The following is a 21,714-nucleotide window of genomic DNA, read 5'->3' on the forward strand; positions in this document are numbered from 1 at the left end:
GAAATGAAAATATATTGTTGTAATCTTACCGCTTGAGAATATTCAATTGCCTGAAACATATTCATTTGTATTTGCCATTTACATCTCAATTAAACTAAAGAAAACGTAGGTATGTTAATGATGTAATGCCTCAGCATCAGTTATGGTTGTTCGAATGCCCTCTCCTTTAAATTCTTCGATTTTTTTTTCTTTTGACTTCTGGGATTGGGCTATTTTTGCTGCCTTTATACTCTGCATTCCAAAATGATTTTCAAGCGCAGCTATTCTTGGTGGTTCAGTTTGATGTGAGTTTTGTTCCTTAATTTTATTGTTTTATATGGATGATTTTGGTGGTGTGTAGTGTCAGGTGATTGTTTCCATCACAAAATTTGAAAATTTGATTGCGTAATGTAACTATAATTTTATGATTTTTTCACAAATTTGGTTGATCTGTATAATTTGAATGGTATGGTTATGATGTAATAGGTTTGAAACAATCGTAAGAAAAAAAAAAATCCAGGGGGTATCTAGAATAACATAAGTCAAAAAACACCTTAATTAGTTCAGTTATGGTGTGTTTTCTATTGCATGTAGTAAATAATTCATATGTGGAATTCATTTTGACAGTGAAGCATTGTGAATTGGTAGGTTACATAACATACTTATGATTTGAGTTTGAATTGTTTAACCACTGGTGAATTAATAGAATAAATACATTCTAAATCGTTCATATTGATGGTGTTTCACAAATACCTTTTAATTAAGTAGAGATAATAGAAATGGTTCGCTTTCTTTAAGCAGTGATGAATTTGTAAAAACTCCTCCAAGCAAACAATTTCAATGAGTGCTTGCTTATGCAGATAAACAAAACTAAAATTGTTACGAAAAACTAAAAACATGAAAAAAAAAAATCAAAAAGATGCGAAACAAAACCTCACACCATACAAGAATGAGTATGGCTTTGAATTTTAACCCCAAAAACAAACATATAACTAATGAAATTTGTAATCCATGAAATTTAAATTGAATAATAATCTAAAGAAAGGGACACTTAAATGACTTTTTTATAGATGCTATAATTCTTGTTGATCAACGGGTTGATTAACATTTTAACCCTAATAATAGATATATAATTAATGAAATCACCTGTAATCTGTGAAATGCAAATTGAATAATAATATAAATAAAGGGAGACTTAAATGGCCATTGTAGACAATCTATTATTGAAACATATGCTATGAAATATTATCGTTTAATATGATATCCCACTCTTATCTTCATTTACTTACTTTCCTACCAACTTAAATACTTTCAAAGTTCCACAAAATAACAACATAATCACCAACAAAAAACTACCTTAAAATTCTCTTTAACCACATGCACCAAACATATCCACTCTTTGCGTAGGCACTACTACCCTAGTACTTCCTTTATTTATGAGATCTATTATTTCACATGACTTACAAGAATTTTTCATCATTTGTAATAAAAAAATAACAACTCTTAGGTAATGTTTGGATTAATAAAAATGAAGTAATTTTAATGGGGAACAAGTAAATCAAAGTAAAAAATCGTTTCTAACCATCTTGTTTGGATTTCATATACAAAGAAAAAAATAAACGCAAAAAGATTTTAAAAAGAAAAGAAATAATAGCTTGTGTATAGTTATATTTTATCCATAACTTAATAAAATTTAATTGTGAACATATTTTAATGCTTTACCTAATTTTTTGTGTAATTTCGTAAAAATAATATTTCAATCGGAATTTTAATCTTTTTTAGGGGGAAGAAATTACAATAGCTACTAAAATATAGAAAAAGAATTTTAAAATATTGACAATTATTATTATAAAATTTAGTATTTTGTATTTTAAAATTTTTACATTCCAAATTATAGTTAATTTAGTACATATGACCCAATTATTTTTCTCCATATAACTACGTAATATTTCCTAAGTTGTAAGGGTAATAAAATGATTTGACATAGATGGGGTGAGTATGGGGTCCTAAATGGCTAACAAGGGAGGTAAGTAATATTTTTAAAATCTTGTGATGAGATAGTGAAATTGTCAAAAATCGCAAATGGAGGTTTCTGAAATTATCCCTTATTTATATACATTGTGGAAAAAGCACACCCTATGACCATGCACATTAAAAATATATAGTTTTCTTTAAGATAAAAATGTAGTAGTAATAAGAAGTCTAATTTTTTAAAAAATATAAGAAGACATTAAAGGTTAAAACAATAGAAATTTTTAGCAGTTATTGAAACAATAGAAGTTAATAGAATTTATTTAAATTTAATAACTACCAACAATTTATTTGTAGTGGTTAAGTGTAAATCCTTACTTATATGAGGATAAAATTAGTATAATAAAAATGAAAAAAAAAATTAGTTCTAAAGATTATGCTTCATGTTTCATTTCTAGTGATAAAGGCGTATCCCATGTATGTACCATTTAGAAATAATCACTATTTTATAGAAGAATTTGGTATAAACCTTTAATAAACAAAAAAAAAACTTTGATATTTTAAAATTATGTTAATAGAGTTTTAATTAATTTGGTGGTTATAATGTTTTGTGGGGGTTTATGGGTAAAAAAGGATAGTTATGGTTAAAAATTAGTTATAGTTACATTGGTTAACAACATGCAATCAAGTGCTAAAAGCATAATTAAGTGATTACGAGGACGAAGTTAAAAATTTTAAAAGTGATAGGAAAAGTTTACGCTAAACCCAATGCTGTTGCTTTATATACAGTATAGACAATCAAGTGATTGCGAGAATGAAGTTGGAAATCCCAAAAATGACAAAAAAGTTTATTCCAAACTTGATGTTCTCTTTTTATATATAGTATAAGGCCTGTTTAGCATCCATTTTTTTGTCATGTTTTTAATGGACAAGTTTTTTTACACCTTTGTTTACAATAACCTTTTAAAAACACTCTAAAATTTTGAATATACACATCCTAAATTATCATAAAACAAATAAATCTTATATATATTGATAGTGTACATAATATCACGGTTGGATACATGATACATTTGCAAATTTGAGTTTCAAATTCAAATTCAGATTATGTGTCATGTATCAAATAGTAAAAGTGTATATATTATCAGTGTATAGAAGATTAATTCAAATTTTTTTCTTTCCTTTATTTTCTTCATCCTCCCCTACCTCGACCCACTTCACTCTGTTAGCACTGGCGCCCTAGCGCACTCCCATTTTCTTTCCCTATTTCCTCATTTATTTCTCCTTCTCTTATTTCTTCATAAAATAAAAGAGAGAGGGGAAAAGAGGTGGGAGAGAGGGAAGGGAAGGGGTTAGGGGAGAGAGGGAGGGATAAGGAGGGAAAGGAGAGAGAGGGAAAAAAGGGACTACGAGAGAATAGGGGGAAAAGAGAATGAGAGGGAAGAGAGGATAAGAGAAAGGAAAAAAAGGAGTGTGAGGTGATAGTGGCTGTTAGCGTCAAGCAATGGGGTGGGAGGAATGAAGGAACAAGAAGAAAAGAAATAAAAAAGGAAAGAAAATGAAAAGGAAAAGAAAAACGAAATTTTTTTCTCAAAATCTTACACACAAGTTTTTCTACAACATTAAGTTACATTACACATTTGAATTGTAAGTTTTTTGGATGCTTGTATAAATTTTATTTTTCTATAACTTGATGTTATAGAAGTTGCAGAAATTTTTTTGTGAAGAAATTGATCTTTTTTGAAAAAATTTCCTTTCTCCTTTTCTTTTATATATTCTCCTTCCACCTTGCTATCACCTGCTGTAACTATCACTAATCAATGTTGTCAAATTCGAATTGGATAGCGATTTGACTAAACTATTAAGTCAAAGGTCAACTGATTGGATTGATCGGATATTTCTAATAAATATATTGATGTCAATATGATGTCATAATTATTTTATATTTTTATAAGTTTTAGAAATATTGAAATTAAATTTTTGATTATATTTCGGTCAACTATACAAAATATTCCAAAAATACTAGGCTATTTTTTTCCCCCCTTCTTTATTGCTTTCGTTCTCTTCTCCCTATCCATTCCTCATTTTTTTCTCTCCACCAATGCTAGCGTTGATAGTGAACGGTGATAGGTTGAGATAGGAGAAGGAAGAAAAAGAAAGGAAAAAAGGAAAAAAAATTTTGTTTGTTTTTGGATATTTTGATGTATGTATTTTAAAAATTTTAAGAAAATTTTTGAGTTTTCAATAGCTAGTCATTAAAAAACTTGTCAAAAAACTAACAATCCAAATAAGCCAAAAGTTTTATATAAACATCCAGAAAACTCACCATTAAAATGGGGCATAAGATGTAGCATTTAAAGTTTTATATAAATACTAAAAAACTCACCGTTAAAATAGGGCATAGATAGAGGAAAAGATATAATATTTTTTTTATATAATGTATATGAAATAAAAAAAAATTTAAAAATAGGTTAACGGTGCAAACAAATAAATTTTTTCTAGTAAGCCATTGACCAGACAAACCCTAACCTACCGGATTTTTATAAAAATCTCGTCCAGTCCAATCCATTAATAATTCCTGGCAGCAACGTTTGTAAATTGTAGAGAATTTGTGGTAGAACAGAAGCTCGGCTGACGAAGGAATGAATATGGCAGCGGCGGCGGCGGCAGCAAGCAGCTGCACCACCACCAATTTACTTGTACCACCATTCCAAGTTCCATCCCATCGAAGATTACCCAATATTAGCTACCACTTTTCCTTTTCTTCTTCAAATTCAACTTCAACTTCAACGCCGCCGCCCCTGCCCTTCTCAATTACTGCTACTGATAACACCAAGAAGAAGAAGAAGAAGACTACGAGGAGGATGAAGATGAGCTCGTCAGCAAGTGGGTCCCAGGGACTCTACTCTGCCGCCGACCAATTTGAGCTTACCCCGGAAAATGTCGATTTGGTTCTCCAAGACGTGCGTCCTTACTTGATCGCCGACGGGGGGAACGTCGACGTTGTATCCGTTCAAAACGGCATCGTCTCTCTCAAGCTTCAAGGTCTGCCTTCCTTCCCTTTCCATACTTCGTAGCAGTAGTACTGCTAAATTCTGAATTCTTTTAGCAATATACTAGTAATATTTACTTAGCACAGCGCAGCCGCTACCAAATTCTAATTGCTCCTCGTCAACGTTGTAAGCCTTCAAATACAGCCTCCTTCCTTCCCTCCCCAGTTGTTTGTTTCACAGTAATACTTTATCATTATAGTTTGATCACTTCAACTTTAATCTCAAATTTCTCTGGTTTTGAATGTTTGGCCTTTTTACTTGCGAAACTTTCGTGCGTTCTTTAAGAACGCAAAGGGGTCACTTTTGCGCCTTGGTCTGAACTCTCAACAACACAACAATGGATGCTTATGGATTATGATGATGCTCTCTCTATCATTCACACCTCCCTCGCTCCCTCCCCTCCCCGAGGAAGAAATTATTATACTTTTTCAAGTTTGAGCCGCAACTTGCAATAGCCAAAGACCAATTACTTACTAGTTAGCTGTCTTGACTTTTAAAGATATCATCATTGCATCAAAACACTTCCCTACCAATCCAGACTCCATCCTGGAAGCAGCCCTTAAAGAATAAAGAGATTTTCTGCCTGATGGTCAAATGCCTCTGTTTTGACGCGGGCTATACAACAAGGCATCAAACTGGAATAAACTGACTACTGAGGTGTCACTTAGTGCTTCTGAAATCACCTCCTCCTTTACAGTTACAACCAGGCATCCCACAGCCAAAAGCTGCCCTGTTCTAACCCTATTCCGTTTGGTGTGCCATTGAGAACAGCTTCAACCTCCTCATCCTTTAGAGAATCAGCTCTGATTCCAATAATCTGCCAGAGATTCAGAATGGTTGCTGGCATGCTTTGACTTGAAGTTTCCAAGGCAGTGAGCCTTTTGGGGTTGCATCCATCCCTCGAATGGCCACCATAATGTACATTGAGATTCCCCAGTAGGGAGCGAAGGAGAGGCCTGGGCCGTAGACTCCATATGGGGAAGGAACATTTTAGTTTACATTCTCAAGGCATGTTGAGCCACGACATATTGCTATTCAAGAATTTCTGTGGGTATATGTTTATATGATTATATTGGTGTGAATAAAGAACCTACTTTTCCTCCATGTTTTCGTAGACCATCTTATGCTGTGCATCCTAATGTGGTTAAGCTGCTCGAGGACCTTTTCACCCCATCTACTGATAAACCAGATGGAATTTAAAAGAAAAAAAAACAGTTTTTTTAATAGTTTGATGTGTACGTAACAAAGCCAACATTTTACTCTAGTTGCTCTGATCCTTGGATCTCTGAACCTTCAGAAATTAAGTACCAACCCAGATGGTTTACAAAATCATGTTTTCTTTGCATCTGATACAGATTTCACTTGTACTATGGATAAACAGGGGCATGTGGAAGTTGTCCTAGTTCAACTACAACGATGAAGTTGGGGATTGAAAGAGTACTCAAGGAAAAATTTGGTGATGCTATCAAGGAAATTTGCCAGGTGTATGATGAGCAAATAGACGAGACCACTATTGAGGTGAGTTCATTTTCAACCCCCTGGTGTTGTTGTTTGTTTGTTTCTTTTTTTTTTCTTCTTCTTTAAAAAAAAAAAAAATTGGGTAGCTGCTCAATTGCCCATGGATCTGCTTATGCATGAATTGTGCAGCTATTAATGGTCCAAGAATCTCCACATTTGCAGGCAGTGGACGGTCATCTGGACATACTGAGACCAGCCATTAAGAATTATGGTGGTAGCATACAAGTATTATCTGTTGAGGGAGGGGATTGCGTTGTAAAATATGCGGGGCCTGAGTCTATTGGATTGGGAATCAAAGCAGCAATAAGGGAGAAGTTCCCTGATATTGCGAATGTTGTTCTCACGGACTAGCTGCTTGCTTTGAAAGCTTTGGACGCTCTGGTTTGCTGATGATTTTGATACGGTGGCTCAAGGTTAAACAACAGCACAATCTCTGGTGGGCACACTGTGCAGGTGGCAGAGTGTAGATGTGTAAGATTATTATTAGCAGCTTAATTTACATGCTCTGTTCAGAATGTTTTGGGCACTACTGAAGGGGTTCTTGTCAAGAGAGAGCGCAAATTGCAAAGCCCTCTGATAGGTTTGTAATTTATCTCGACTACATACATACATACATACATGGCGCACAATATGAACGAATTCCGTGCCACTCTACAACACAGTACCATGTTGATTCAAGCAGATGAAGTCAACAGCAACAGCAGACATGTTGGTAGTGCTTTGCTTATCGTGTCCATCTCAAATACTACATTACATAGGAGGGGAGTGTGATGATTTTATGTTATTCAGTTCATTCAAATTCCCGTCTTCCCGTGATGAGTGTGGTTGATTCCATCTTCATCCCATGATCCCGGTTCATTTCGGGTGCTTGAGGAAGATCCAGTTGTCTATCAGCTGATGAAGGAATGAATATGAGGGGTTGCCTAGGCAGATTCTGATTCGCTTTCATCCACAGAAGCCGCAAGCCTTGATTTTAGATAGCGTGATAAATTAATCAAAAACGGAGTGTAGACGAAATAGCAAGTGATAGTCCAAGAGACGAGCCCCTGCACGAATGGAAAGAACAGAGGGCTTGTGAGTTGCGTGTGTCATAAAAAGATTTGACACCAAAGATGCACCAAAAAAAAAAAAAAAAATCCGGTGATTACCTGACCAAAGATCTCAACGTTTGCTCGGGGATAGTACCATAGGTTGAACAACCTGCGCCAAACAACATTACATGGTAGTTTATCAATTTAGTTCGTACTTGATACCAGTATAAAATACAAAGCTTTTGTCCTTCAAGAAAATAACTGGAAGAGAAAGAAAGATTGTGTGTGTTACTTCATTATGGGAATCTCTGCGAGCGGGCAAGCGATGCCTACAACAGAAGCCAGTAAAAATCCGGCTGCCGTGTTATCAATCAGCAACCATATGAGTTCCGCGGCCGCAAACAGTACGTAAGCTTCGATGTTATCCGGCACCCCAGCTTGGTACATTTCCGCACTTACTTGGATAAACAACACCAATGCCCTGAGTCGGAAGAAAGAGAAAAAGACTAATTAGCAGTTGGTAGTAGTAGATGCATGCATATAAATGAACCAACTCTACCGGACGCTAGGTCTATATATAGCTGCTACAAACTCACGCGAGGGAGGCCGCAGTTTTCTCCCGGAGGCTACCTATTCTTGGAGCCGTCTTCTCGTCAAGCTGGAGTTGAAGCAGGCCAACGGAAGCATAGAACAATCCAAGCAATGGCGGGACCTATATACATATGTAGTAGTAAAAGGTGGTTGTTATCAGCATCAGCCAAGAAGTTTATTCAATCACATCACGGGCAGCCAAGAAGTAAAAGGCTGTTGTTGACACGCAAATTTCACTCACCCAAACATTGGTGTGAAGCGGGCCAATGTCAATGGCTCCCGTCTGGTACACCATAAGGTCGACCCGCGAATGTAGTCCATCAATCAGAGGACCCAACGTGAAACCGCATCCAAATAATATTATTGAGACCATCATCGTCGGCAATTTCCCCCTAGGAGGAGGAGGAGGAGGAGGAGTATTATTGTTGCTGTTAGTTCTAGTATTTGCTATTCCGGGGGACAACTTCCTCCTCCTCCTCCAATTGCTGCATATTTTTGTTGCTATCCTGGTGGTATTATAATGAATATGATCAGGGAGCTTCTTCTTCTTGTTGACAAGAATAAGAGATACGGAAGAACCAACGCCAACGCCAACGCTACTCCACACTCTTTCTCCTCCTACGACTGCTGGACTATTCAGGTTTCCAAACATCTCCTAAACAGGACAGGAGGAGGATTTCTCACTACCAGACTGCTGCTGCCGTTTCACTTTAATTTAAAGATGCGTCCGCTTCATCTTCATTATCTCGACTTAGGAGAGATAAGACGGTTCCTATTCATTCATTCCTCTTCAAAAGTCAAATCCTGTCCACTGGCTGGTTTCCTTCTCCCACAATTTACAGTGATTGCCGTGACGTGGAATTTTCTCTCTTTATTCAAAGAAGATTTATTTGCACCGTGGCTCTCGTCAAAGTTTTTTCTTCCAAAAAAAACCACAAATCTCATATTCCCCATACCAGGGGTTGGTTTAAACTCTTGAACGTTCCTTTGGTTCATGGGTTAATTCTATATTTTCACAACTATATAACCCCCTCTCACCATAATATAGCAAGAGTATGATTACTTTGGGGAAAAAATAAATAAATTCATCCACATAGTAATTTAGGTATATGCTACTAATGAGCGAGCGTCTAATAGTTGGAAAAATCAATCCTTGCTTAAACAAACGATAATGAAGTTTCAATATTTTTATCTCTCATATATGTAATTCCCACACTTAGTTATACCATTTGAAGATTATTTGTTGAATTAGCAAATAAAAGTTTTGCCTGGAAATTTATTACAATGTGATAATATTTATTAAATAGTAGTATAACCCCTATTCATTGGAATAGTAATTAAGTTTTCTCATGAATATGATTACGTGGCTATTCATATTCATTTTTAGTTCAAGACAAAAAAAAATGCAACAATATATCTTTCACTTTTAGTTCAAGAATAAAAAAAAAAATACAACAATATATTTTTACATAAATGGCTTGCTACTTTCTATCAACATTAAATTGGACGATTTCCATTCATTGGTCAAATTAGTCCAAATCACGAGGAGGTTCGTTGGGGATTTTCAAACAATGAGAAGATTTTATGATAATAACCCAAACCACAAGAAAGTTTAGTGTATTTTACCCTTGTTTTTAACAAATTCACAAAGTGCGGGCAAAGTACTCTCTATTTTTTTAAAAATTGAGAGCCACTTGCTCGGTAGTACCAGGGACCAGCTTATATCGAAAGGCAGATCAAATACAGAACCGATTACATCAAAGGCAAAGGCCCCTTCGACATAAAAAAGAGAGACATGCTCTTCATCACTTACCAGCTAAACCTTTTAAGATTCTTTTTGGCCAATATACTACAAAATTAACAATATCACACAGGAAGCGATACGTAACATATACTCTTTTAAGATGGATTCATCAGCAGACTTCTAATTGAATCTTTTTTGATGCTCCTACTCGTTAACCTACATCTACAGCTAAGCATGAACGATCGACTGTGTTGCGGCCAGGTAGAAGATTCTCAAGAGGCTCAAAGCACCTAATTAGCTGCTCAGACACAAACATAGACCATGACTCAGAAATGAAAATAGGGTACTGGAAGTTCAACAGAAGACATTGTAGCATATTCTCAAATATTAAATGGAGGTTAATATATCCATCAAATACCAAATGCCATTATTTTGCCAAATGGAGTGTGTGTACCAACCATACAGATATGCATATTTTGCCAAATGGATCGCATGTGCATATGCAACACTTGCAAATTAATTGCACTAGCATACAAATAAATCAGCAGAATGTTAACCTGCAAAATTATCCATCTGAAGCTTTGAACTTCCGTGGCCTTTTTGACTGAGCAGGTGATGGTGGACCTTCTAACAATCTTCCCGGAGCCTTGAAAGCCATATCCAAAACACACATTATTGACGATAAATCTTGAGAGAGTGAAGAGTATACAAAGAACTCAAGAAATTGTTAAGTAATGGATACCTTACGCTTCTGATCCCTTTTCCCCATTCTTTCACCTACAATGGTATGAATGTCAATTTCGAAAAGAAAAAATATCAGGTCTTGAAGTTCAAATACAACACATCCAAAAGGGAAAACAGAAGAAGAAGAAGAAGAAGAAGAAGAAGAAGAAGAAGAAAGGAAAATTAGGTAATAGTCAATGCTTGCTACCAATTATGATTACCTCCAAAACTGAATGAATCTGGTACAAAGGTTCGGTCCTGTTCAACAGCACGCTGTACACGCTGTCAACAAAGAAATCAAAAGCTTACTTGCAAAAAAAGAAAATATTAAAGAAAAAGAAATCCTTGTCACAGGCTCGATAGAACATAAGTTCTTATAAATGGAAGTGGATAGGAACAAACCAATTACCTTAGGAGGTGTGCCGGGTGTTTCAGCATATAAACCATCACGATAAGATGAGCCTTCTGCCTCTTTGTATTGCAACTGACACTCAACCAAATTAAGGCATCAGAATTTAGATAACAAATGCACCTGGGAAAGCTGGTTGGCAGGCCACACGATTTAAAAGGGCAAGGAATGGGGATGGGACAATGTTAGATGCAGCCTAACCCGCCAAAAGAGATGATTTACTGATTATGTAGCTCAAAAGATTTGGTATTCCACTAAGAAAAAATTCAAACCAGAATACGTGCAAATAGGCAACTAGTGTAAGATCAGTGCAACAGTTATATCCAGGTAGAACAAGATTAACCAATGATTTAATAACAAAATACCTGCTTTTGAAGATTCAATAGAATCAAAATTTCTTTCCTCAGTTCAAGATGCTCTGCACAAACAGCTTTAGTTGGGACTTTTGGTTTCAAATTAACCTATAGAACAAAGAGATAGTGTTTGTTTAGTCCATCTAGTGCAAAAAGGGAGCCAAAAGAAAAAGCTTGTAAAATTAAATTTTCAACTATAGTTGCAATATACTCTTAAAGGATCTAATTACAAAACTCAACCAATTCTTTTTGCTTTAAGGAACTAGTCTATTTCAAGCAAGATGAAGTAACATTCAGAGGCAGGCGAAACACTTCCTAACTTGAAAAGGATATAGCTCATTTTCTTCTTTAGAAAATATAATAAGCTTCTATCGAGTTAACAGTCCATAAAAACACATGATGAAATCAATAATGTCAAAAAGCGTGACAGAAGTTATTGCATTTCCTGAAAACCTCTATAATGCTGATTAAAAACCTCGTACAAAGCTCAGTATGTGCGGAAAAGTGTGAAACCAAAAAATCCCTGTCAGAGTGCAAATCAACATTCAGAGTCAGAGAGGCAGGATCAAACCCCAAGATCTTGTAAAGTTTGCTCAACGCGCTTAATAGTCCTGAGTCCTGCTGAGGAGCTAGCAGCTTGCACCATCTGCTCTAAAGCATGCGTTCTCAAATACACCCGCATCTGAAAAATATAGTTAGTAAGCTGAAAAATCGGCTACACATAGAGTTTTAAATATTTGTAGTCCCCCATCAAAACCTCCTCTCTCTGTCATGTTTTGGGGAGGGGGTGTGTGGTGTAAATTGTTAAGCAGTAGACCCTGGTGCAATTTCAAAACCTTCACTATGTATCATGCATGGTAATTCTTCAAGAGGACAGCTTAGCAATAACGATTACTAAGACTAACTGATTTCGAGTGCAAGTCTCAGGCTTCCTAAGTGGGCTCCTCTTTAACTATTGGAGGTCTACCACAAGAAGCTCGTAAATAGCAAATAGTAGCATCAAGCTACTCGAACCAGTCTTTCAGCAGCCAAAGGCCAAAATCAGCTGGTGCAAAGAAGTAGTTGAAGTAATAATGAGTAAAAAGACACACAACAAAGGGAAACGAGTACACAGGATTTCATACCATGCGAAGAGATGCTAAAGTTGAAGCAATTTCTGAAACAGGAGGTGCAATAGCACCAGATGTGAACTGAGCATTTGGAGATGGTGACAGAGAATCTACAGCAGCAGCAGCCCCATCATTGTCATCTGGAACAGTATCAGTCATAGCTGGCACCTCCAACTCATCAGTACCCTGAGAAGGAAACCAAATCATCTACAACATACCAAAAGGATGCATGATCATGACTACAAACAGATATATATCCAAATACCTTTGCGGCCTTCCGTGCCTCAGAGATTCTCTTTGCTTCCGCAAGAACCTATAAGGACAGAACATGAGCAATAAAATATAAACAGATTTCAAATATTCAACCTCATGTCTATTAAAGGCTCCATAAAAGTGCTTATTAAGTAAGTCTTATGGGCTAAGAGATGCAACAGCAAAATTTTAACCTCTGCATCTCTTCGTTCTTGCTGCTTTGTTTGAGAAAGCACCATTGATAGTGCACGTTTACGTTCAACATCTTGTGAAATATTGTAAGGATCCTGCATGAGTGCAAGGAGTTACAAAGACTGGTGATGCGAAATCCAACCTCAGGAGTCCGAAGTGCAGAAACACATGTAAAAACTTAAAGAGGAGCATACAACAACCATATATTATAAGGTTCAGATTCTTAAACGAATTAAAAATATCATCAGTTCTAAAGGACCTTCACGAGAGGGTGTCCAGCAATGTCACCAGGAGCAGGAGCTCTAGCAATCAAGATAGCTCGACATACTAAGGAAAAAAGAGAGCCAAAGTCATCAGAGGGGGGAAAATGCACAGCCACGCAGTTCAGCATCTTATTGAAATCAAGGAAACTTGAATTCCCAAGATGGGAACAAAAATTACAGTACACATTTTACATACCACTATAGTAGCGACTCTTTAGCTCCTCAACAGTCCGTGATGTTGGGAATCTATCAGCTATCACGATAAAGCGGAGATCAAACCGCTCACACAAGTCAAACAACTCATCAGTCTCTTCCTTGGTCCACATCTAAAAGGGAAGAAAAAGGCCAATGGGAAACCCCAACAACATAATAGTAAGAACAGATACAAAATGAACAAGGAGCTAGGAAGGAATACCTCCAATAACCTAGTAATATTTGAATAAAGCTAAATAATTCTCAAAGCCAACACACAAAATGAAAATTATAGCAAAATTTCCTGAGAAGGTGCATAACTCTCCATAAACTAGAAAAGATGCTATCTCCATGAGTTCTTTTAGGTAACCTCATATGACATAGACTATAACAATGAAGCAGGGAGCAGAAAGAATGAGCTATGTGTAACTTTTCCATCATTGATTAATCCCCTACTGTATAAACTCAATCTAATGGAAGAAGAATTAAGAGAAACCAAGTCCCCCAAAACGATTAATCAGAAAGAAGATTAAAATAGCTAACTGCAGAGCCTCTTAAGGCTTTGCAACGTAAAAAGATTTGAAAAATCCATCGCTAATACTTGTATTATTTTACAGATTCCAAAGGAAGAGTTTTGTTAAGTCCTGCTGCTCTCATACACATGAAAAATGAGTTCTTTTTTTTTCAACAATGTAGACGGCAACAGCTATACCATTATAGAAAATATACACATTCATAGCTTGATACCCACAGGATCAGTGAGGTGCTTCTCGTACTCGTCATCTGTGTACTTGATCACATCAACGGACTGCATTGCATCAGTAATAATCAGCAAATCGTCCACAATGACAATCAACCACTACAATTGGCCAACAACTCAAATGATGTGTTATGAAATCCTTTGTTCCCCCAAACCTTGTTGTACTTGGCAAATGAATAGTCACCACTTGGCGGCACTCCATTTACTACTCTAACCTACAAAGGGATAAGAGGCTGGAAAATTAATTAAGCACACAGGTAGCAGTTCCAGAAGTACTTTTGTAAGACATACCCAATGATACAACTGCAAATTATCTTTTCGTGCAGAACTTGTGAAGGGGAGCCACTGCCATGTAATCTGAGTAGAAAGGGAAAATTGTCATGGAATAAGTATCAACAGGGATGAAATATCCAACCGAAAGGTAAAGAAGGAAAGAGTTTGGGGGGGGGGGGGGAGGAAGGAAGGAGGAAGAAGGAACAACAGCTAGAATACAATTCAGAGTAGACACTTTAAACAGTGAATAGCAAATCTCAAACGTCTTGTAATTTGACTAAGTAAAAATTAAAAAAAAAAAAAGAAATGAAATTGAGCTAGGGAGGTACGCATCTACTGAACCAACTCTATAGCACAACATAGAGAGTATAAACAGACCAATAAAAATGGGGAATTTGCAACCCATTAGGCTCAGCTGTGGTTGACTACTCTAAAGATTTATAGAAGCAAAGAGGGAGCGGACAAACAAAAGTTATACAAGTCCAGACTCCAGAGGATGAGTAATTTTTTGTAACCATAAAAAAAAAAGGGTGGGTTGATTGGTGTTGTATCTCGTAAATGTTCACCCAATCTCTGTGAAACCTTGCACTGTCATGATTGGTTTTGGTAAATTATAGGTACACTAGTATTAACGGACCTTCTCGTTCTCTGATTGAGCTCGACGTTTCAAGTGATTGACATCAACCGAAGGCATGAGAGGTGCCAAGCCCCCTGTAAGGGCATAAACCTAAAAACGAGTTCAATTCCAACCAACAAAATTTGTTATTAGAGCTTCAGAAGAAATTTAAAAACAAGATACTAGTATTAAGTATATAATCTTTCCTTTGGGGGCGGGGATGGTGGGAATAAGAAAAACGGTACCTCTCTGGAGATGCCATCGGGTTTTCTTTGAGATTCTTTTGGAGGCCTCGACTTCTTGTCGGCAGGTAAAGGCAGCAGCTGATGTCCAAGCGGCGTCGGCGTCGTTGTCGGCTTCGGCAATCCTAATAGGATGTCTTTAGCATCCATATCCCTTTCCAGAAAATCAAAACAAATCCCAAATGCGATCTCAATCAATTAATTAGGGTTTTCTCAGAGAATATACATTGGAGTGGTTTCCAACTGGCTGGCTTAGGGATGGGTTGGGGTAGTAATTAGGGATTAGACAGACACCAACCAAAATCCCTCTGCTTCGACGTTCATAACAAATAGTACTCCATGTATAATTATTAAAATCCTCAAATCAACAAGTCACTACGCGATTCGATTGGAAGAAGAAGACGAGACGAGTCGAGAAAGTGCTGATGCACTCCAATCTGAATTTCGGCCCACTTGGTTGCGGCTGGGTCGTGTATGGTCCAATTGGGCTTTCATTGCACCCAAGACCCGTTTTCTATATAATCACTGGCATAACCATTGCGAATTTGTTGGGTTGGAACTTCCTACAAGTGGATAGGCTTCGTTGATGGGTCGAAAAGTGATAATCCGGAGAGATGGATTTTTGGTCCTATACTACAAAATCACGACAAATGAATTTTTTAGGTATTTATAAAAAATTTTACTATAACTTTTTTAGAATTTGTAAATTTTTTTTTTAAAAATATGTTGAATTTCTTCCCCCTTGGGTCTCATAAGCATTCCACGTAAAAGCTTGGCGACATTAGAGTGCGCATGGAAAATGTTCGCACTGGGATTTTTTATTTATTAATGTTATTATTATTAATTTTTACAAAAAGTAGACCAGAATGAAAACAAATTCGTATGCTACAAAGAAAAAAAATTTATCCAACATGATAATTTGACTACTTTAGGAATTTTTCTCAAACATTATCATGTTGGATAATTTTTCTCAAAAAAAAAAATACAATAACACTTTTTTTTCAAAAAAAAAAACACACGTATATTTGTTTGGATAGAGGATTATTTGTCAAAATTTATTTGCTTACATCATCATTACAATTTCCAACACACCTTTTTATCTCACATACATCATATCACAAAAAGTGCTACAGTAAAAATATCTCAAATAATTTACAATCCAAACAGACTTGTATCAAAAGTGAAAAATTGACTATTTTAGTTGTATTTGTTTCATCACGTAGGATTGTATTCAAATAACTTTTGCTTGATTGTTTTTATGGGTTTTAATAATGAAATTACAATATATAATAATTTGATAATACGTTAATATTTTAGTACTTATTTATTTATTAAAATTTAACCATAATAAAATTATATGACAAATTTTTATTAGTTTCGCGGAAGAAGCGGGGGAAATTAGTCTTTTAGAATGAAATAGCCTTTTTAAAAAAAAAAAAAAAAATTCCCCCTTGAAATTTGAGCAATCTTTATTATGCGGATAATGTGTATAGTTTTTATGGTTGGTGGTGGTAAAGGCAGCATTATTGGTTAGTAGTAGCCTAGTAGGAGTATTATTTTTCCCAAAGTTGTTCAGAAAGTCTCGGGGGAGTAAGAGTTGGCTTAATAGGCTTGGGGGTACTACTGTATACAATAATGATTCTCGGGTCAGTCGGAAGCTAACAAAAGATATTATTAATGTCCGGCCAACCCGACACAAGTACCGTCATAGCAGAAGAGCACTCACTACTGGTAGGATTTGGGAGTGCAACAGAAAAATGAAGCTCAAATATGGCGGCCACAATACTAATACAAGTAGTAGCATCCACACGACGCACAGCGGTTTGAATGCTGTATCCTTATTATGCTACTATTACTCTTCCAACAGCTGGAAAGCCGCCGTCAGCAGAAGTAGGATTACTTTTACAACAAATACCCGTGCTGCTGGCGGTGGTGCGCCGTCAGACTCAAAATCAGGCTGCAGAAGATGGAACAGGAGCCCTTCTCTACTGATTTTGTGTTACAGTTACAGGCCCAAATTCAGCTCTTCTTCTACTAATGCTTCTACTAATCGCACACGCTATAATAGTCCGTCTAAGTTTAATTGGAGCATCCCGGATGCTTACAAAGACAGTGGCGATGGTCCCCATCATACTGATCGGCTCACTGATAGCGACGAGGAATTGGATGACGCCGATTGCGGCGGCGGCGACGTTGACACTGAGATTCAAAAAACTGGCTACAACCGTCGGAGGATCCAATCCAGGGTTTCCGTTGACGCCAGCCTCCAATCCGTCTGGAACGTCTTGACCGACTATGAGAAATTGGCCGACTTTATACCGGGTCTTGCAGTCAGCCAGCTGCTCCAGAAGACGGACAATTTTGCCCGTCTCTTTCAGGTCTCCTCCTCCTCGTGCCTCCCAGCTTCTTCTTCTTCGTTCTTCTTTTTCTTTTTTGGGTGCGTGCCTGTGTATGCGTGTAATTTTTTGATATATTATGTAAAGAAAGCTCTTTTTTGCCCATTGTAAAAACGTTAATTTGGAAACTCTATTTACTTTTCGACCCTGTTTGTGTTATCATCCATTACAATCAGAGTCATTCGTCTGCCCAATATAGCAATATAAATGGGTGCTTGGTGATATTGTCTCAGTCTTGCTGCAATATCAGCCTATTCTTGATCGTCAGTGTATCTTGAGCAGATTGGGCAGCAAAACCTGGCATTTGGACTAAAATTCAAAGCCAAAGGTGTCATTGACTGTTATGAGAAAGAAATTCAGAATTTACCCTTCGGTAAAAGGCGCGATATTGAGTTTGAGATGATTGAAGGTGACTTCCAACTCTTCCAAGGAAAGTGGTGCGTTGAGCAGGTGGAACTCTCTCTCTCCGGTCTTTTTTCTTTTTATATTCTCCATCCCTTTCTCCCAAGTGCACAGCATCTTAGTGACCTCCTTGTTCAATAAGAACTGCCTTATCAATTGATCTTTCCCTCAGCAAGTAGGAGCAAATTGTTTGCGTTAACTGATCAGATTTTGTATCCGGAAATACTGTCCTTGTTTGATACATGCATACAAGTGCTAACATTGTCAAAGCTTTCAAAGTGCAGATCAGTACAGGAGACTATGATATAGCCGATTCTATTAAAGGCCAAGAATTTCATACTAATCTTTCTTATATTGTGGATGTGGAGCCTAAAGTTTGGTTGCCCGTGCACCTTGTTCAAGGCAGACTCTGTCGGGAGATAAAAATGAATCTCTTGTGTATAAAAGAAGCAGCAGAGAGAGCAATTCAGAACAAAGTCTCTGGTTATGAATGACTTACCCATTACTTTGACTTATGATTTCAAGCGTAAGTCTGTCCCTTCATGTTGATAAACTTCATCGAAACATTTTAGATGATACCAACTTGCAATGGATTTTCTCTTGCAAAATGATTTAGGTTTTGTTACCAAATTATGCACTGCAAGTCTGTGACAAGCTTCAAGGAGGCTATACGTGATATTGGCCTCGTTGAACACCCGAAGATGCCTTATTTAACCTTGACTTGTACTATCATGAAGTGTATGGAATTTTTTTCTAGTTAATCAAACCATGTTGTTCATCTACTAAAATCTGCCTCTTCTTCTCAAGATTCTTTCTTTTTAACAAATGTGCGCAAAAGGTACTATATGATTTCTGCAATGATTTCAGCAAACTTCTATTGCTTCTTGCCTTTTCAGTTTCTCCTAATCATTGCTATTCTTTTAATTTGCATGTAGGGCTGTAAAGTAGTTTTTGTAATTCTTTTAATTTGCGTTGGTCGTCTTAATCTATGCAAGATTCGCTTATCAAACAGTAGGCCTAAATAAGGAATTTAAGATAATAGACTTATATGATCAGCTCCAGCCTTTTTAACATCTGACTATGACAAAAAATAATGAAATTTTAGCCAAATTCAAGAATTTCTTGAATCCTGAGGTGCTCAGTGCTTAGTCTGTTTCAGCTGATTGCATCCATAGTGCTAGTCTTTCTATGTCAGTTTAACCTCTTTTGTGAGATTTTATAGCCTATATAACTTAGTGAAGTGACTTGTTACCCAAAATGAAATTAATGCTTATGGATGGATAACCAGCTAGTATTATGCATTATTAGAAAAAGAAACATGTCACTTTGAACTTATGTAGCTGCATGCACAAGGTGTTGTGTCAGGCAATCTGGATGTTGACGGTAGATTCCACTCGTCAGCCCTACTTCTCCACAGCCCTTCGAAGATCAATCCTCAAACACCAAATGGGGCTGTTGCTCACCTTTTCCAGATGTTATGTGGGACTCACTTGGATGTGACTGATCTTCTTCGGATCACCAAATAGGGCTGTTGCTTACCCTTTCCAGATGTTATATGGGTATCACTTGGATTTGACTGATTTTTTTTTTTTATGGCTGGCATCCCAAAGGCTCAAATTATAGCGTAAGAATCCTCGTGGTACTATCTTGAGAGGGACCACCAGTTGGCAGAGAAATCCTGAAAATGTGTCAAAACGGCTGTCTGCTCGGAGAAGGGCAAGGCGGGAAGTGGGTGTACCGGTTTCTCTAAATACAGTAGTGATGGTTGTTCAGTTGGACATGTGGCAGTTTTGTTGATCAGCCACCAGCAAGAATTTTGTTGCTTTGGTTTTGAGTCCACTGACGTATGAGCTCCTTTAGAACGGTAACAGCCGACCATCTAAATTCTTATTGAATTGACTTTATTATCTTATGATTCATGAAAAGCAATTGATCTTATCATATAACCATCAGATAATATTGATGGAATAATAGGACGTGATGGAGATTTGAGCTCCTATCCTCTTCTTGAAGGAGCTCTAGATGTTAGTATAGTTTTGCATGATTCGGAAAAGCTTCCATATGAAGCAGAAGAAATAAGAGATGCCAGGAGCTTCTTCACAATGTTATGTGGATGGACAAATTTTTGTTGTGAACTCCCAGTAGTGGAACCCAGAGAGTGGAAGAGTGGATCAATATGCATCCAAGTCCAAGCACATTGTGTGCTTTTGTAGAGGTAGGACAATGGAGGTCATTCTCAGTTACACAAAAGCTATATTAATTCTCATGTTTAAACTTTTGATCTAGAGGAATAATTAAGCGCAAGGGTAGGACGGGGTGTTTGAGTGGTTGTAGATTCTCTTTCTGTTTCAGGTATAAAGAGAATGGCCTGTTAAAAACTGAGATAAAGGTTAAGGAATGGAGGCCTTTTGTTAAGATAGCTTGTCTATTTGTCACCATGAGAGGAGTCGCTTTGCAGACTTCCTTGGTACGGTTGAGAATCCCATTGTCAAAGATCCAGAGCTTGCACCGAGGCCTGCATTTGTCTGGTCAAGTTGACAAATGGATGCATGTGCTCGTTGTCAAGAATTTAGCGGATATCCATCCAATCCTTTACTTCTTCTCAGAAACGAGATCATTTGAAGTACTAGGCCTGGATGGTAACTTGCTTGGCCTGTCCAGTTGAATTACCAATTATTTGAATGAGGAGACATTAATCTGAAGATCAAAGAGTGGGGTCGTGCTGCTCTGAACTGCGGATGAGGTAAATGAGTTGTCTGCTCATTTTGTAATTCTGAAATCTGGCTCTGACTCCATGACCCCTATTTAATGTGCTACTTATAAGTCCAGGTTTGTTTGGATAGGGTATTATTTGAAATATTATTTGGAATAATTACTGTAGCACTTTTTGTGATGTGATGTATGTGAGATAAAAAGGTGGTTGGGAATATAAAAAGGTGGGTTGGAAAATGTGTTTATGATGCAAACAAAATATTATTTGGGATGAGTTTTGTATCCAAACACTCCAATATTTGTGGACGAATCTTGAATTATCATCCCTATTTGCGGATTTTATTTTATAATAATCTTGCTGCATTACCATCATCCTTTTGCTTCGATTTACAGTCCAAATCAACCACCCTTCGATGAAGGTGGAAACGGTTTTTTGGAGGAATGAACATTTCGCAGGGAAAAGGCTTTTCCACTCAAATGAATTATACCTAACGTTGGAATGGAATGAATAAGTTGGAAAGGCATTTGCTTTCTCGGTCATTCCTACCTGCCAAACAAGGGGTAGGTTTTTTGAGGAATGTGATTCCAGAAAAAGATTAGAATGAACAATCATTTCAGAAGGAATATCCCTATTAAATTTGGCCTTTGCTTTCCGGGTCTTTACTTTTAGTGTTTTTGTTTGTAACAAAATTAGGCGATGATGAAATTATTAATGGTTGATAATCGAGTAAAAATGAAATGAAAAGATTTAAAATATGAAATTATGGTTTTCTATTTTAGATGTTTTCTAAACAGTTAAAAATAAACATTTTTAGCGTTTTAAAAACAAGATTCATGTTCATAAACGCTTCTCTTTGCTGTAAAACATTAACTATATGAACCATTAATTTTTTCTGTATGTCAAATTCTACGCACAAACAAACAGGAAAACAA

General features: G+C 36.8%; 4 protein-coding genes across 8 annotated transcripts; 2 read left to right on the forward strand and 2 right to left on the reverse strand.

The window, feature by feature from the left end:
- The first annotated feature begins 4,483 nt into the window (after positions 1-4,483).
- LOC113781397 (nifU-like protein 1, chloroplastic) lies at positions 4,484-7,241 on the forward strand. Its single transcript, XM_027327324.1, has 3 exons — positions 4,484-4,995; positions 6,385-6,521; positions 6,684-7,241. Exons 1-3 carry the CDS (start codon positions 4,593-4,595, stop codon positions 6,870-6,872), a joined length of 729 nt encoding a protein of 242 aa, XP_027183125.1. The 5' UTR covers positions 4,484-4,592; the 3' UTR covers positions 6,873-7,241.
- LOC113781383 lies at positions 7,153-9,014 on the reverse strand. Of its 2 annotated transcripts, none has more exons than XM_027327312.1 (5): positions 8,385-9,014; positions 8,149-8,264; positions 7,845-8,033; positions 7,670-7,721; positions 7,153-7,487 (listed from the first exon to the last, which is right to left on the reverse strand). In XM_027327312.1, exons 1-5 carry the CDS (start codon positions 8,793-8,795, stop codon positions 7,467-7,469), a joined length of 789 nt encoding a protein of 262 aa, XP_027183113.1. In that variant the 5' UTR covers positions 8,796-9,014; the 3' UTR covers positions 7,153-7,466. The 2 variants fall into 2 exon arrangements, with proteins under 2 accessions (XP_027183113.1, XP_027183105.1); XM_027327304.1 differs by having other exon boundaries at positions 7,153-7,567; positions 8,385-9,004.
- Positions 9,015-9,731: 717 nt separating this feature from the next.
- LOC113781371 (SWR1-complex protein 4) lies at positions 9,732-15,630 on the reverse strand. The gene is made up of 17 exons (XM_027327293.1): positions 15,275-15,630; positions 15,051-15,140; positions 14,432-14,497; positions 14,296-14,355; positions 14,132-14,188; positions 13,385-13,514; positions 13,185-13,252; positions 12,928-13,020; positions 12,747-12,794; positions 12,497-12,667; positions 11,944-12,054; positions 11,385-11,480; positions 11,020-11,094; positions 10,832-10,892; positions 10,630-10,664; positions 10,445-10,533; positions 9,732-10,185 (listed from the first exon to the last, which is right to left on the reverse strand). The coding sequence occupies exons 1-16, from the start codon at positions 15,419-15,421 to the stop codon at positions 10,453-10,455; spliced, it is 1,389 nt and encodes a 462-aa protein (XP_027183094.1). The 5' UTR covers positions 15,422-15,630; the 3' UTR covers positions 9,732-10,185; positions 10,445-10,452.
- Positions 15,631-16,861: 1,231 nt separating this feature from the next.
- Positions 16,862-20,948, forward strand: LOC113774965. 4 transcript variants are annotated; one of them, XR_003468849.1, is made up of 5 exons: positions 16,862-17,649; positions 17,950-18,117; positions 18,354-18,595; positions 19,423-19,933; positions 20,023-20,948. XR_003468849.1 is itself a non-coding variant. In XM_027319656.1 (4 exons), exons 1-4 carry the CDS (start codon positions 17,029-17,031, stop codon positions 18,561-18,563), a joined length of 951 nt encoding a protein of 316 aa, XP_027175457.1. In that variant the 5' UTR covers positions 16,862-17,028; the 3' UTR covers positions 18,564-18,835. The 4 variants fall into 4 exon arrangements, 2 of the variants coding, with proteins under 2 accessions (XP_027175457.1, XP_027175441.1); XR_003468850.1 differs by having other exon boundaries at positions 19,435-19,933; XM_027319656.1 differs by lacking the exons at positions 19,423-19,933; positions 20,023-20,948 and having other exon boundaries at positions 16,862-17,086; positions 17,135-17,649; positions 18,354-18,835.
- The last annotated feature ends 766 nt before the right edge of the window (positions 20,949-21,714 follow it).

The sequence above is a fragment of the Coffea eugenioides genome, chromosome 1 (assembly GCF_003713205.1).
Source record: "Coffea eugenioides isolate CCC68of chromosome 1, Ceug_1.0, whole genome shotgun sequence".
In the NCBI taxonomy this organism is placed as follows: domain Eukaryota; kingdom Viridiplantae; phylum Streptophyta; class Magnoliopsida; order Gentianales; family Rubiaceae; genus Coffea; species Coffea eugenioides.

What these genes read in the sequence shown, in the direction of transcription:
- LOC113781397 (XM_027327324.1), top strand. Translation starts at nt 4,593, where the DNA reads ATGAATATGGCAGCGGCGGCGGCGGCAGCAAGCAGCTGCACCACCACC. An exon ending in CGTCTCTCTCAAGCTTCAAG is followed by an intron (nt 4,996 to 6,384) that starts GTCTGCCTTCCT and finishes ATGGATAAACAG; the next exon opens with GGGCATGTGGAAGTTGTCCT. An exon ending in TAGACGAGACCACTATTGAG is followed by an intron (nt 6,522 to 6,683) that starts GTGAGTTCATTT and finishes CCACATTTGCAG; the next exon opens with GCAGTGGACGGTCATCTGGA.
- LOC113781383 (XM_027327304.1), bottom strand. Translation starts at nt 8,795, where the DNA reads ATGTTTGGAAACCTGAATAGTCCAGCAGTCGTAGGAGGAGAAAGAGTG. An exon ending in CGCTTCACACCAATGTTTGG is followed by an intron (nt 8,265 to 8,384) that starts GTGAGTGAAATT and finishes ATATGTATATAG; the next exon opens with GTCCCGCCATTGCTTGGATT. An exon ending in AAAACTGCGGCCTCCCTCGC is followed by an intron (nt 8,034 to 8,148) that starts GTGAGTTTGTAG and finishes CTTCCGACTCAG; the next exon opens with GGCATTGGTGTTGTTTATCC.
- LOC113781371 (XM_027327293.1), bottom strand. Translation starts at nt 15,421, where the DNA reads ATGGATGCTAAAGACATCCTATTAGGATTGCCGAAGCCGACAACGACG. An exon ending in AGGCACGGAAGGCCGCAAAG is followed by an intron (nt 12,668 to 12,746) that starts GTATTTGGATAT and finishes TTTCCTTCTCAG; the next exon opens with GGTACTGATGAGTTGGAGGT. An exon ending in AAAGGGATCAGAAGCGTAAG is followed by an intron (nt 10,534 to 10,629) that starts GTATCCATTACT and finishes ATGGCTTTCAAG; the next exon opens with GCTCCGGGAAGATTGTTAGA.
- LOC113774965 (XM_027319640.1), top strand. Translation starts at nt 17,029, where the DNA reads ATGAAGCTCAAATATGGCGGCCACAATACTAATACAAGTAGTAGCATC. An exon ending in ATTTTGCCCGTCTCTTTCAG is followed by an intron (nt 17,650 to 17,949) that starts GTCTCCTCCTCC and finishes TATCTTGAGCAG; the next exon opens with ATTGGGCAGCAAAACCTGGC. An exon ending in GAAAGTGGTGCGTTGAGCAG is followed by an intron (nt 18,118 to 18,353) that starts GTGGAACTCTCT and finishes TTCAAAGTGCAG; the next exon opens with ATCAGTACAGGAGACTATGA.